The sequence below is a fragment of the Prinia subflava genome, chromosome 2 (genome assembly GCF_021018805.1).
Source record: "Prinia subflava isolate CZ2003 ecotype Zambia chromosome 2, Cam_Psub_1.2, whole genome shotgun sequence".
Taxonomy (NCBI): Eukaryota; Metazoa; Chordata; class Aves; order Passeriformes; family Cisticolidae; genus Prinia; species Prinia subflava.
In genome coordinates, this window is record NC_086248.1 from 98,451,451 (window position 1) to 98,467,302 (window position 15,852).

At 43.5% G+C, this 15,852-nt stretch overlaps 1 protein-coding gene across 8 annotated transcripts; it reads right to left on the minus strand.

Annotated features, from left to right (window-relative positions):
* Positions 1-2,785: 2,785 nt before the first annotated feature.
* Positions 2,786-15,003, minus strand: YPEL5 (yippee like 5). 8 transcript variants are annotated; one of them, XM_063391176.1, is made up of 7 exons: positions 14,859-15,003; positions 11,702-11,835; positions 11,539-11,598; positions 11,209-11,364; positions 10,350-10,453; positions 6,460-6,632; positions 2,786-4,920 (listed from the first exon to the last, which is right to left on the minus strand). In XM_063391176.1, the coding sequence occupies exons 6-7, from the start codon at positions 6,598-6,600 to the stop codon at positions 4,696-4,698; spliced, it is 366 nt and encodes a 121-aa protein (XP_063247246.1). In that variant the 5' UTR covers positions 6,601-6,632; positions 10,350-10,453; positions 11,209-11,364; positions 11,539-11,598; positions 11,702-11,835; positions 14,859-15,003; the 3' UTR covers positions 2,786-4,695. The 8 variants fall into 8 exon arrangements, with proteins under 8 accessions (XP_063247246.1, XP_063247241.1, XP_063247245.1 ...); XM_063391171.1 differs by having other exon boundaries at positions 11,539-11,603; XM_063391175.1 differs by lacking the exon at positions 14,859-15,003 and adding an exon at positions 14,471-14,815 and having other exon boundaries at positions 11,539-11,603.
* Between the last annotated feature and the right edge of the window lie 849 nt (positions 15,004-15,852).

The following is a 15,852-nucleotide window of genomic DNA, read 5'->3' on the forward strand; positions in this document are numbered from 1 at the left end:
CCTTCAGAGGGAAATGCATGTTTAAGAGGCACAGACTGCTGTCTCTTAGTCACCTCCTTTTTAAAAGGAGGACTTGCAACGCAAACTTAAGCAAACTACACTTAAAATAGCATCAGAAGGAAAGAGATGCAGCACAGCAATGGAAGTACCCTGTGAATGGTGTGAATGAGGCCTTCCTTCACATCACCTCTACCCAGAGGACAATGTTCAGTCAAGCCTAACTTCCACACAACCTCTGCCTAGACTTGGGGATGAGAGACAATAAAGTCACTAATATTCTGCCAGAAGGACCTTTAAGTAAAAATGCAGCAGCAGCCTGGCAGCAGTTTTACTGACATCACAGAAATCCATTCAAGTAAGAGCAAAACTATCAGTAAACAAAAAGGCTAATGTGAGGTTCCCCCCTTACACTTTCCAACATGTAACAAAATTCTTACATGAGAGAGAGGTAGGAAAGGAAATAATTCTAAGGCCAGGAAGAGCTCCACACTTGCAGAAAACAGGCTTGTCAGAGCTGTTGAAGGTCTTTGCCACACAACATGTAATGAGACAGACAGGAGCTTGCTTTCTTTGGCCAGATTTCCTGCCAAAAGGAAAAAGCTTGCACAGGAACATTATCAACCAGGTCATACTCCTCCCCACCACTCAAAGCCAACTTCTGAAGTTTTCAGGAAATCTTAAACTCCAGGTTACGAAGAGAGGGACCTCAAAATTGCTTTGTTCTTTCAAGTCTCACAAAACCAGGATTGGAGAGCAATTCTTATCAGTGTCCCAAGCAAAAAAAAAACCCAAAAAAACAAACAAAAAAACCCCTCAAAAACCCCAAACAACAAAAAAACCAAACCAAACCAAAAAAACAAAACAAAATGAAACAACAAAAAACCCCCCCAAAGACCCCAAACAAAAATACAAAAACCAAAAAAACCCCAAACAAAAAACAGAAAACAAACAAAAAAACCCAACAACCCCCCCCCCAAAAAAACCCAAAAAAACCCCAAAAAAAACCAAAAAACAAAACCAAAAAACCCAAGCATTTCATCCTTGTCAGCCATCAGAGAGTCTCTGCAAAGCCCTTGAGATCTACAGAAAAGCAAGCTTTACTGGATTTTTAAAATTTATTATTGTTCTAAGTGAAGGCAGACCCAAGAAGGAAACACAATACACTATGTCTGGCTTTTGCAGAAAGGTAGTGCAGTATCACAGCTTGTGTTTCTTGTCTAAAATAGGGTTCATCAACCAGCTAGCCTCTTCCCGCATCAGTGTCAGAGCCTTCCCAGCCACCTCATCCTTGTACCTGGCAATTGTGTCCTCAACTGCAGCTTCAGCTCTTCCTTACCTGCTCATCCACTGATGATCTGCCAACTGGTTTTTTTCTAAAGCTCTGACCCAAATCTGCAGAGACAAGCTTGCCTGTAAGAACAAGGCTGTGGCAGTGACCAGCCAACCCCAGAGCCCACATAAGGCCACTTTTTCTAACAGAGCCATGAGATGTATGTCAGCTCAGCAGCTCTTCTAGCATCCCCAGAGAGCATAAGTAAAATGCTTTTACACTTCATAAACACACCCTCCAATCTTTTCCTCTTCCCAAAGCTGTGTTTTGCTGAAGCAGTAGCAAGGCAATATTTCAGTTTCAAGTACACCCACAGGATGAGATCACAGCACGGGTGGCATGAACTCTGATCCAGCTCATGTCACGCAAATGTCACAGCACCACTGCTGGCCCAAGCAACGAGCAGAGATTCTGAGGTCTCCAGGAATGCATGGTGCAATCTGTGTGCACTGCAATTTCCTTGCTCCCTTCTTTGCCTCAGCCCCACCACATGCCAGGCAAAAGATCACTGTAGTGGCACCTTTTCCTGTGCCAGCCTTTATTTGAGAATGCCAGGCTACTGCTCTACTACAAAATTGCAGCTGATGCCAAATAGCAATGTCTCCTCTGTCTCTAGATGTGCTGTAACCAATGGCCTTGTTCCCCACAGATAAGTTATCTGTGTTCACACACCAAGTGTTTCAAGGAGGAGCAGCCAAAATATAGGAGGCTAAACTCTTCCAGAGCCATCAAAAGTGACACAGGAGGGAACAGCATGTAAGCTAAAACAGCAAGCCAAAGTCTACTGTTTTAAAGCTGCAGAGGACTTGCTTAAGTCTCATGGGATTTTTAAGACTTCATCTCACATGTGTTTTTCAAATCAAAGGCTTTGTGAAAAGTAATTTTTAGCATCTCACACCAACATTCTACCAAAATGGTCTTCATGTAAGTTAGAATAAGAGCCCCGGTCTCCATCACCCCAACAGAATGATCTTCTGATCTCAGTTCTTCAGCTACAGCTTTAGAAGTTGACCAGCTGCTAGCAGGTTTCTGCCTAACATTTGAACACTTAATAGGAAAAAGTTACAGAAGTCCTGATATATAATACCCAATTCTTTAATTCCCAAGCCATTTCAGAAGCCAAAACCAAGTTTCTTGCAGAAGGTGGATTTTTGTTTAGCTTGTCTTTTCAAAGTCATGCAAAGACGTTTGGCACCCAGAATTCCATTAAATGAGACATCTCTTGTTTTCACTTCAACAGGACTAAACTGAAGGCTTTCAAGTGACCAAGTGGTGTGCATGAAGCTCTACTCGGCACCTTCCAAAACCAACAGAACTCTTTTGCCACCTATACAGAGAGGGATGCTCATCAACCGTGTGTCACTGTGCTGCGGAAACATAACACAAGGAATGACAGATTGGTCACGGGTTTGGCTGACAGACTCCATGACAAAAACTCTAAAAGGACAACAAAGATCAGTTCAGGACAAAACATACTTTATTGTACTGTAATGTCAGAAGTACAAGAAAAGTACAGCAGAGAACCATGCTAATGGTGCTTCCAGGGTCTGTGAAGGACAGAAGTACAAGATAATGGGGTACTACTGTACTCAGTGCAAAAACTGATTCATTTGAGGCACAAGTACACTATTGTTTAAGCAGCTTGATTCAAGCACAGCTCTGGTATGTGATCTACTCTGTTTTTTTCTATGTGACATTAGAACAAAGCTACCTTTACATGAAAGAGGCAGCAGATTCAAGTCAGGGGTGTCCAATTTGCCACTTGGCAACCAAAAAAAAAAAAAAAGAAAAATACTCTGCATAGTCACCCTCCACATCTTAGTTTCAGACATGGAGCTGTGGCTAGAGAAGAAAAGTTACTCTGAAAGGTCAGATCCCAGATCTGTTTGGCTGGGTGGGATAACTTACTTCACACTGACCACAATTTATCCAATAAGAAAAAAAACCACAACCAACTCATATCTTGGATAAGAAATCATACATATCTAACATTCAAATAAATTTCAGCCCTTGGAATCCTAACTTATGGCTTAAGACACAATGAAAGTGTTTGGGCACCCTTGAGTTAAGTAAATGAAGAGCATCTTTGCTAAAAAAGGCAAGCAAGATCACTGTTTTAAACAGAGCTGATCTCTACAAGAACAAAGCAGGAATCCAAGTCACTAGTTACTACTAGGCTGACATGTACTGCTGTCCAGAAAGATAAAAACATAACATCACAATGAAAAAGTTCAACAAAGTTGAAAGATCAAGGTTTCAACACCAGAAGCAGCATTTGAAAACAAGCTGTTTAAGTTAATCTTTTCAAGAGATGCAGATTGCATAACTCTACGCATGAACAAACATGCTGGCAATCTTCTCCTTTTACACAGCAGCTGTGTTTAACATAGAAGTTCTGGGTTTAAAGAAAGCTACTTGAAGAAGAATTAAAATTTGCAATTCCCTGTCTAACTTAATGAGATTAGTAGAGAAACGAAAAAAATGACTACTGAAACAGTAGTTTCTCAGTGGATCCCTATCATTACAAACACAGCTGGATTTGTAAGCAATGCAAGACTAAACAGACAGCTATTACTTTATATTACTATGCTCATAAGTTACATCTGTTAAAGTTAAAAAAAGCCAAGCAGTTTTGCCCTATTTCAAGAATAGTTTCCAATCAACACCAGTTTACATGGTGAATGGGACTTGACAAATAAACAAGGAATGGTGACATCTTTGGGTCAAGAATGACAAGAAATAATGGGCTCTGTGCTACCAATCAACCTCAACAAGAATATGGCACATGGGCCAGCCCAAGCCGTACCAACACTGAACCTTTAGCACTCAGCACAAATTCGGATCTCTTCACTTTAACTAGCAAATCAGGTGAAAAGGCTGGGTAAAAAAAGCCCAAAAAACCAAAAACCTAACTAAAAACTTTAGCCAAAAGTTGGATTATACTTTTAAAAAAACATCTGTAGTTTTAAAATAGCTTGATGCTGACATCAGTTTGTGCAAACTAAAAAAAAAAAAACCTCATTAAATTTCTCTCCAACAAAAGACAAATCCTGCAAATATTTTCCTTTTAGCCCACCGTACCTTAAGATACAATCTCAAATCTAACAGATGTAAATGAAAGAGAGAAAAAGTTACAGCATCTGCACAACATTCTTTCTACAAACAGCTTCTTGAGGGAAAATAAAATATAAAAGGAATAAAGAAAGGAAGGTTCCATCTGAAATATTCTCACAATCTTTCCCACTTTGTAGTCCATGAATCCGACTCTGATGCTAAGGTGACAGTGTATGTAAGCAGATTTTTTTGTTGATTTTATTATATTTGAGTTTCAATTGAAGAGAACCTGAGACGAGACCAGAGCCTCTTCAGGAATTGTCGGATGGAACATGCTCCTCGAAGCCCTCGCTCTCCCGGACCAAGGCTCTCTCCAGGATAACGCGGCCTTCCTTGTAGCGCTGGCTGTCTTCAGTGGCAAACTCATAGATCCAGCCCAGTTTGCTGTTGCAGTTCTTGCAGCTCACGTCCCGGACCATGTGGCGGCCAGTGAGCATGACCCGGTCCTGAACCTCGCTGTACTGCAGATTCACCACCTGCGACAGACACAGCGCACACAACACAGCGGGTCAGTCTGCCTGCGGCAAAAGACAACGGCGCCTTAGCAGGAGAGAGCCCGCGGCACCGCACACAAACTGGAAACTGCAGCGTGAAACGTCTCCTTCGTGAGAAAGTAACACCTTAGAGATGTGCTTCACAACCATGTATAACCCTCACATTTTAACTGAGAGCCGTGGATTGCTATCATGAAAGATGCAAAAGTGCTGTGTTCAACTCTGGGTGAGAAACTCCCAGTGAACAGCTCGTGAATTTATATCAATCCAGTTGTAATGTAACCCATTTCTAGCAGCTGATGTGATCACCAAGTCCCAGAACTCAGAAACAAAATATTGAGAGGTACTTCTTTAAAAATCTTGTGGTGCTTTTGAAATAATTACCTCAGAAAAAGCCAGGTCAATGGCTGAGAATGTAGACATGAATCATGCACCTTTTTGTGTGCTGTATCAGCAGTTTAAAATATACTTTTAACTTCTTTTGCAGCACCACCACAAAACCAGGATGTTTATTTCTTTGAAAAGTTCACATCAGAACTATACCCAAACTACTGATTTGCAGATTCTAAAATATGGGACTGCATTGCTTTATCAGCTTTGCACCTGAGACTGCTTCAAATGTACAGCTTCTGACTGCAGCAATGCAAAAACTCAAGCTGCTGTAATTAAACCCCACTATTCAACATAAAAAATAATCTGAATTCCAGGATCCAGAGCTTACTGGGTGAGGAAGAAATGTCTCACTACTGACAAGATTCAGGATACCAGAAGGCCCAGAGCAAAACATAGTTAAGACACTATTGATGCCTCTATCTGGTCTGCCCATGCCAAATGGCTTGTAAGAAAAAAACCAAAACTAAAATACACCAAGTATTATATGACCAGGAACTTTGCAAGAAAGCAAAGGACAATCAAAATTTTTTCAAATAATCTAATCGACAAGTTTTTATGCAAGGTTAATAAATAATCCTACAATTCACTCAAAAATTATGACTTCTGTATTTCGATCTATTGGATCAGATCAATTAAAAACCATTAAACTACACCAGAGCATTATAGCCTCTAAAAATGATTGTGATTGATTGTGACAACTTAAGTTGCCAGACTACTGTTAACTTAAATGCATTTCAGAAATTAAACAAAATATTATCTAGACTTTATTTTAACTGCATAAAAGTGAAAACAGCTTTGGAACCCTTTGATAGACACACCAGATACTCTGAGTGAATTTGAGGCTCTTATTACAGAAGTCTCTGAAGATAAAACTCCATCAATTTTGGCCTGACGCCTCTATATACACAGTCTTCTTTATAGTCTTTCAGCATTGCAGACAAAACTAATTTAGGTAAGTTTCCCATCCAACAGTAATGTCAAATCTGACTTCAAAGACAATTGAATAAAAGTTAAAATAGTAATTACGCAACACTTTAGCCAAGAAGTTTTTTTGATCTCATGACAGATTCATATCCCACAAACTGATTTTTCAAAAGTAAGTAGCAGTTCCTCTAGCTTTGTACCAACCTTGTTAAAAAGAAAGGCCCTTCCTGTGGCCCCTGTAAAGCGAGTGGAGATGAGCTCAGAGCGGTTGGTCAGGATCGTGTCGCAGTTTGCGCAGGAGAACAGGCGAGTGCCACCAATATGATCCAAAAAAATTCTTCCCATTTTTAGAACTTATGTAAGTTTATACTCAAGACCTGAAAGCAAAAAGAAACATCACATAAAAAAAAAACATTACAGCAAAAAAATCGCACCCCCAAGCATACCATATATATGGCAGAATATCCTTCAAACCAAATCAGCGAATGATTGCCCAGTCATTCCTCTGTTGGTGAATTACTGAACTTAAGAGTCTGCCTTCAGCCTCTCGTCAAGACAAGTTCCTTCCTGAAGTGACCATTTTACCAATAAGATGACTTAAATACAAACTAATTACATTAAATGAGAAAAACACAAAGTGAAACCTTTAAAAGACAGTTCAGGCTTTTGCAGACCCCCTACTGGCCCCTTCAGTTTTTAAACTCAGACACTTCCACTTCCTTTAACACAATACTGAAATTCTATTTCAGTACATTCCCAACAACTCACTCATCTTAGTCAGCACTAAGAAATGAAGCACTGAGAATTACACTGAGTCACCAAGACAATTATAGCTTAATTTTCCCAAGTCACCCCCACTTTTTATAATACATATTTATTATGTCACTTCCCCATAGCTTTGCACAATTTGTGACACACAATCACACAACACCACCACCCAGAATGTTGGTATAGCACCCTGGCTGCTGTATTTGACTTGACACTTCTTTGTTTCATATACACACCAACACAGGGAAGGTTTGGATGCTATTTCACATAATAAACAATACACCCAAGTCTATACACCAGACAGTTTTATATACAAATGTTTCAAGTTGTCTAATCCAAATACAAAATACTGTGTCATTTATCCAAGTATTTCCAAAGCCTCATCACTAAAATACCTCAGCAACTCCAATAAGAAAAAGAGCAGAGCTTAACAACTTTATAGCAGATGACCTGCAGTGCCTGATAAATCAGCCTCTTCACTACTTAGGAAAATTAAAGTGTCTCACCACTTCACACCAAGTAACATAAATTACTCAAAGTTAACCAGTGAGTAGGCACAGAACGTAAAGCTGAAAACTTAAATCACGAAGGACATGACAAAAGAATTGAATTATGATGTTATGTCCCTTTCAACCGCAGAAGTTTTATGACTAAACTTCTATAGTTAAACAAGTTAAATGTATCTCCATTTATGCTTCAGATGTGGAATCAGAAAAATGTATTGTCTCTGCTTTTGTCATGCAGAGCAACGCCAAGTAAATGTGACACATTGCAATATTAGAATTGTGTGGGTTTTACTTTTCAGAGCAGGAGACTGTGCCGTTCATAGAGAAGTCAATCAAATTTTGTGCTCATCTAATTAAATATTCTAAGACAAACATCATTAAGAAGCACAAATACCTAATTTAAACTCATTTCAAGTTTTAGGAGATCAGTTTCTTCAAGCCTACTCTTGACATACACAAAGCAAATGGACTAAAACTTGCCCCTGCACACAGAACTTAACACACCATTTTTACATCTAAAAATCAGAAGTCACTGACAATGATTTTTTTCCAATTGCTTCATTTCACACTTTGTTTTCTTACAATGTGAGGCAACAAACAGGGTTCCTAATATTGAACAGGGTGATTTTAGCTCAGGTTCCTTACCTTCAGATTTTTCAAATCACTACTAATCTTCTGTACCCCATCTGAAGGATACGTAAAAAATAAAAGCAATGTCATGACTCTTCCTTTTAAAGGTGATGTAATACCCATTTTTCGTTTTCAAAAGATAAATAAAACAGCTCTAAGTGTTAGAGGTGTGACTCCACTCAAAATACAGAAAGCATTTTCATTTACATATCTCTACGCTTTATACCTTTCTAATATGCCTTTATCTTTGCCAGCAAGTAAAGGCAAAAAAAAAAAAAAAAAAAAAAAAAAAAAAAAAAAAATTAAAATGTGAACAGTGACAGAATGAAGGAAAATCAACAGACAATAAGTGTGAATAAACAAGTATCAGTCAAAGTCCCCAGCCAGAAGAAACCACAAATACAAGCAATTATGGCAATTGTAACAGATATGCCCATAAGGCACTTGGCCTAGGTCCATGGGCCATCCTTCCTAATTTTGGATAATGTTATCTTTGTGCTGATTGTATTGTGGATTCAAAACAATTAAGTGATCGTAAGTTACAGTAACTGAGGAATCAGCATCCAAAGAGGTATTTCTTTCAGAGTAAACACAATGCCCACCCTGTCAGTATTTTAGAAGGTAACATAACAAATCCAAACCCGTCCCTATCTCACCAGGAGTCACACAAACACAGAGCTTGGTGTCCAGAACAGATCCTTTACACAGACTGACCCTGCACAGCATGACAATTTGAAAAATGCACCTAAACACTTCAAATGCAAGTGCATCACGTGCCTAAAATCATAATTCATGTCAATGCCCTCAGAAAAGCAGTAGCCCAGAGATGCTAAAAATGGAAATTAAATACTTCAGAAGGGAGCACAAGTGCAATACTAACAAGCAAATTAGAAGTCACAGGAACATACAAATGTATTACTCCTGGATATGGCATTATGGCATGGACTGAAGTCTCGAGTCCCAAAGATCTTAAACATTAAAATAAATGCATAAATAAATACATTCAAAGACACGAGGCTGAAAAAACTGCCTAGTAATACAAGGCCTAAAATCCTCACTTATTTATGTCACCTTGAAGTGCTGAAAATAACCTAGTCACAGCAGAATCTAACAAACCAACTGGTACCAGAACAAATTTTTCCAGAATACAGTGCATAAGGAAATGTATATTCTTGAAATAATACACATTAAAAAAAATAGAAAATTAAATTTTAAAGTCAGCATTGTAACAATCAAAACAATGTTGATTTTGTGTGTCTTTTCTTAAGAAACTACTAAAATACTGTAAGGTTACTAGAGTGTCTAACTTTTTCAAAGTACCCTCTACACTTAAGTACCACCTGGTGGACTTCAGTCAAAATACATAGCTGGCTGCAGCTACCTCTGACCTCAGTTTTGATTGTTGAATTCAATGAATTTGTAAAGGCCCAGCTGAAGCATCATAAAACTAGTCACCTTACATTAGTCTTTATGTTACTGCTCACAGCAGTAAAAAGTAGGAAAAAATTTACAAAATGACTGCTAGTAATGCAGACTTAAAATGCCACACTTTATCATGAATTTTCTAAAAAGCCTAACATGGAAATTTTGCTTTTTTCCTCTCCTGTAAAACACAGAAACTAATTTCAACTTGGAATCATTTCATGCTCTCCCCTTCCTTCTTCTTCCCCCACGATAAAAACATGGTGTTCACTTATAAGACCAAATCAGAAGGTACTTGCTGTGGATGAAGACTCCTGTCTCCTTATGTAAGGATGCTGAATACTGTAGGGTATAGTCACTGCACGCAGGAAAAAACCAGAAGCACATCAGAACAAGGGGAAAGCAATTTTCCATTGCTCTCAGGCTCCTGCCCCTTACAAACAGAAGTGGCGTGTACAAAGTCACCCAAGTTAACTGTGCAGATATTTTTCCCTAGTTTTACTACCAATCGAAAAGGTGCAGGCGTCTATTTATGTTCACACATGCATAAATGAAAAAGCCACTTATAGGCAGCTTTGATAGGCAGTGGGAAGGCTCTCTTAAACAAGGAAAAGTATCGTGAAACATAAAAGCATTTCTAAAGCTTAAGATTCTCCAAATAGCAGGAGGAAAATACTCTAAGGGCACTTGGCCATTCATTCACTATTTACACTTAAAAACACAGAACTCCCACTGGTCCAGAGAGTCAGGTTTCCTAGTGCTACTTACAGCTCCAGAAAGTGACACTACTGTATCCCACCAATTCCATCATGGTACCAGCAGAATTTTCAGAAGTAGTGGACAGGGATCTTGGTTATTCACAAAACCAAATGCTGAGGAAAGAACAGATATTTTGGCCCATGATTTCACTTTTAACATCAGCTACGCATTCTTTACTGGGTATACATCAGTGATGAAGTTCTAGTGCTCCTGCCTTCATGCAAATTATCAAACACAAGTCATTATACTAAATGAATGGCTGCAGGAAAAGCAGACTTACTTACTTTCCTTAATGGGATATAAAGAATCTATTGCTTGTCAAATCTCCCCATTTCCAAGAGAGGGGTACTTTCTGAACTGAGAGATGATGACACTGCCATTATTCAGCACCCAGACCACCTTCGTGAGACCACCTTTAGGAGAGCAATCAATGATAGCTCATATTACGTTGCAGGTCAGGCTTGCTGACAGTGCACGATTTTGAAAGTATATTATTCTGACAGTCCAAACCTTGGACTGTCAGAACTTCTGAATCACACTTCCAAACTTCTGAATCACACTGTGAAAGACTTCCCCGCATGCCTCTCCCAGTGAGTGCATGGACAGACACGAAACACAAGTACGGTGGCTAATGTGTATTCCCAGAGCAGTAGCTCCCAAACTCCCCAAACACTTTCAGTGTTGATTCAGCAACACTGAGCAACCACCATATCAAAGGGCTGACATTCAGCAGCTTAAATTTGACCATCTGCACACACACCCGAAACCATCTTGTTGGTATTTGTACTATTCATCTGCCTACCTTCACCATCAATAAAGAATGAAAAAGTAACACGAAGAATTATTTATTAACATCTTTAAAACTAACAGTCAGTGCTTCCTTGTCCTGGAATGCATCTCTAGAAGACACAGGACCGTCAACACTTGGGAGAACCAGCAAGCACTTTCTGTATACACACTGGACTGTGGGTATTTCACAGGAGGAGCCTCAGTGTTGCTTCAGCACCATCTACTGCATTCACATCTAGAACAGAGAACAGCTGCTATTAAAAAGACAAAAAAACCCGTGATCGCTTCTCTTTCACCATTTTACCAGCTAAAAACATTTTCCTTTGTGAGCAAGTCAGAATTCTCTACCCTTTGAGAAAGAGTTATGCATTCCCCTAAGCACACGGAAACATTCTCAAGATGCACTTACCCTGGAACCAGGCTGAAACTTCATCATTGCATCTCGGGAACTGGGCTTCACCTTCCTCTTCTCATCTCAGAGATGGACAAAAGAGGAAAGAGAATTCTTAGCACAGCTGCACATGACCACACATTAAAGAATCATAAAGGAAAAAATAAAACTTGCTCCTTACCTCCCCAGGTTTCCCTGCTCACAGGTGGCGGTGCATCCAAAAACAGACACGAGGTCAGTCTCTTAGGAGGTCGGAGATTCAATGCCTGCCACCAACTTCTGCCGCTGTCCAAGTAAACAGGGCCTGGCCTCTGCCTACATGCAGAATTGAAACCGCCACATGTAGCCAAAAGTGGAGAGAAACGGAACTGGAACAGCATCCCAGTGCAGGGCACAGCCTTGCAGGATGAAAACACCCTTGTGCAAGTTGCAGCAGTGTAACTTTGTAATGCAGGTTGCATCAGTATCATTTCCTATTGCAAACTGGATTTTTTCCTAGGTAAATCGATCACTGGGATACTGGCATTTAAAGTTGTTTATGCCCCATTGGTGCACTCAAACGCTAATCCAGGGTACTTTGTTTCACGTTACAGAGAGCAGAGTCACAGAGATGGGTGCTTGTTTCTCCTACAGACCCCCTATCTCAGCATCTCCCACAGAGTAACTTAAGCCCTCACAATACTCGTGCTAGATAACATATAAAAGTATTAGTTTACAAGTGGTATCAGACTCAGATTAATTTTCTTTCCCACCACTACACGGAGTCCAAAACCAGCAACTAGACCAGTCTCCTTGCTTCTTTTTCCCCTCATTTTCCTCCTTTTCCCTTCCTAATTACTCCATTGTTGTAAAGAAAGCTGTATTTTCTTGTTTTGTAATAAATTTATTCTTATGCTACTTCAGCAGTTGAGACAAGTTTTGTCTATGAATCCACTCTGCAACTTTCTGAAGGCTAAACTACACATTTTCTGTTTTCATTAATTTTACTGCTGAAATGATACAAAACTTCATCCAAGGATATCACTGATTTCATGAGTCATTAAAAATGAAATCAAATAAACAACATTTTAAGAAATGGTGTAAAGTCAACCATCATCCAAAACAGGGACATCCAGCTGGCAGAAAGGGTGCTAATACACTAAGTGCACATCACCAAGAGATTTTTTTTATTAACTAGAAAGGTTCTAAAGGTAGGTAAAGGCTCCAAAATTAGAGGTCACCTTGCTAACAAACCTCCACAGTGTACAGGCATTTCATCTGCACATTTAGCAAGTAATTTTTAAGTTAAATCTTGCTTAAGGGAATTACGTATTTCAGTGAGAGCTGAGCAACCCAAGATTTCAACACAGGTCAAATGTTAGTAAACAAACATGAACCGATGACCTGACTTGGACAATATCCCTTCAAGCTTGTGATGATTACCATGTTAAATACAGATATATAAATATGTGCACAGCTCTCAGTCTGTGACAAGTAACAAATCCAGCCTGTTCTTGTAATCTTCTCTGCTGAGCTTTGAGATGCAGTTTCATTTGTCCTCACACACTTGGCAACCACACTTGAAACTCACTGGTCATTATAAAATCAGTATATAAACAATAAGCTCTGCATCTCTAAGTATTTCCGTAACTACGGAAGTGAAAGTAGCAGATGACAGAAGCCTCCAAATAGTGTATTTAAGACTACTTTAGAAAAAGAAAGCAGCACTTAAAACCTGACAGTTTTGTTTGCCACATATGCGACTTGAATTCAGCCATCCAGAATGAGGCTCCATATAAAAATACATATAGCATTATATCTGCAGCAGTTACATACAGTCACGTGAGGGAATGTTTACAACTGAGGAACAAGTTCCCTCCCTTCCAGCCTTCAGTCATAAACAGTAGTTAAGCTAATGGTTAATCTAGAGTCATTAGCTGCTGACATCAAGAGCTGTTCTGTGATACCACTTTGGAAAGAGCCCTGCCCTGTTCCTCTCTCATAAGACCGTGTGTACGTGCTTGGTTATTCCCTCAATGTAACCCTAAACCTGTGTTTATTGTTTAAAGAAACCAAAGACAAATATTTTATTACATTCTACTGCAATATCAGTCCAAAACTCGGCGTTTATTCTTAAATAAACACGCTGGATTAATCTAATCTACATCTGCTTGCACAGTACAGTTTAGGGCTGTGCACAGAGTAACAAATGAAGCAGACACACACCAGTCTTCACGTTCATTTTAGCTTTGACTTAGAACCTCTCCCAGACCAGAAAAGCACCGGCAGAATATTTCGGCTCCCTGGGAATCCATACTTCCACGGGGAAAACCCCAACCTAAGCGCTAGCAGGCGAACGTGCCTCGCTGCTGAGCGAGCCGCGAGCCCCTCCACAAAGCAAACACGCATCGCGGCTGGATGTGTGTCAGCTCCCCGCGGGAGGCACCTGTGCGGCGGGGACTGAGCCGGCGCTCAGCGAGCGGCACCTCAGCCCGGGGAGGGGGGCGATGCGTCCGGCGGCGCCGCCACCCCCCGGGCGGCAGGGCAGGGCGGTTCAACCCCCGCGTAACCTCCGCGGCCGGGCCCGGGGCGGCGCTGCGGGGCTGTCGGTGCCGATCCCGGTGCCGATCCCGGTGTCGGTGCCGCTCCCGGTGTCGGTGCCGCGCACACACAAAGCCGCGCGCGCGCGGGGGCGGTGCCCGGCCCGGCCCGGCCCGCGCGCCGTCACGGGGGCGCGCGCAGCCAACCGGGGCCGGCCCGGCTCGTCCCGTCCCCCCCCGCCCGCCGCCGCCGGGCGCTGCCGGGAGCGCAGGAGCCCTGACAACAAACAGCAGGAAACAGCTGACGGGGAGGCACCGCCGCCGCCTCCGCCGCACCGAGGGGCCGTGCCCGGGGCCCACCGCCGTCCCCCACCCCCGAGCCGCCCCGCCGCCCCCGCTCCCGCCCCGGGCACGGCCCCGCGCCCACCCACCCGGGGCTCCGCACAAGAACCGGCCCGAAAAGTTGCCCACTGCGGGGCCGGGGGAGGAAGTTGTGTCGGCGGCGACGGGGAGGGGGTGCTCGGTGCCGGCCCCCGCCGGGAAGGCTGGGCGGCGCTGGGAGACGCTGACGGAGAAGGGGACGCGCTGGGGGAAGGCCGATGCTTTGTGGCGGCGCCGGGTAACGCGCTGGGTCAGGCAGGGCCGGCCGCTGCCCCTCTCCGCTCCCGCCTCCGGACCGGACCGGAGCGGCTCGCCCGGGGCTCCGCCGCGGCCCGACAGACACAGCGCCGCGGCGCGGAGCGGCGGTCGCCACCTCCCTCCCCAGCCGCCCCGGCCTCCCCGGGTAGTGCGGGGCGGGCGCGGCCCCCGCGCGGTTACCTGGCGCCGGGGAGCGGCGGTGGCGGCGGCTCCGTGCCCGGTGTCTCTCCCCCACCCTCCACGGCCCCGGCGCTCCGGATCGGCCGTCCGGCTCCTCCCCGCCGTGGTCCCGCCCCCGCTGTCCATCAGCGCGGCCAGGCCCCGCCCCGCCGAGGCCCCGCCCCCCGCTGCCGCGAGGCTCCGCCCCGCGCTCGCGCTCTGCCCCGCCCCGGGTCGCCTCACGGCCGCAGGCGGGGGAGCGCGCCGGGTCACGGAATCACAGAATCGCAGAGTTACAGAGTTATAGAATTACAGAATCACAGAATCATCGAATCATCAAGGCTGGAAGAGACCTTTAAGATCACCTAGTCCGATCGCCCACTCAAGCACTACCACGGTGACCCCTAAATCACTAAACCACACCACCCAGCACCGCCTCTTGAGCACCTTCAGGGATGGTGACCTCCCTGGACAACCTATTCCAGTGCCTCACCACCCTAACCATGATGATTTTTTTCTGTCTAATCTGAATCTCCGCTGTCTCAGTTTAAGGCCATTTCCTCTGGTGCTGTCACTGCAGACAAGTCGGAGAAGACGGGCGCCCACCTCCCTACAGCATCCTCTCAGGTAACTGGAGAGCAGTGGGCTCTCCTCCAGGCTGAACAACCCCAGCTCCCTCCCCATTGCTCACAAGATGTGTTTTCTAGACCCTTCACGAGCCTTGTCGCCCTTTGCTGGCCATGCTTCAGCACCTCAATGTCCTTTCCAAAGTGAGAGGCTCAGAACTGCGCACAGTACTCGCACCAGTGCTGAGGAGAGGCATCAGGGCAGGATTTGGGGCGCTGGAGTCAGGGCCAGAGTTGGAGATGGAGCCAGGCCTGGAGCCGATGTCAGAGCTGGAGCTTTATGGCAGCGCTCAGGCCTTTCCCACCTGTCAAGTTTCATTTTCCAGGCACCTGCAGCCACTGCCCTGAGCCTCCACTCCCCCTCTACCAGCCTCCCAGACCCCCTTGCC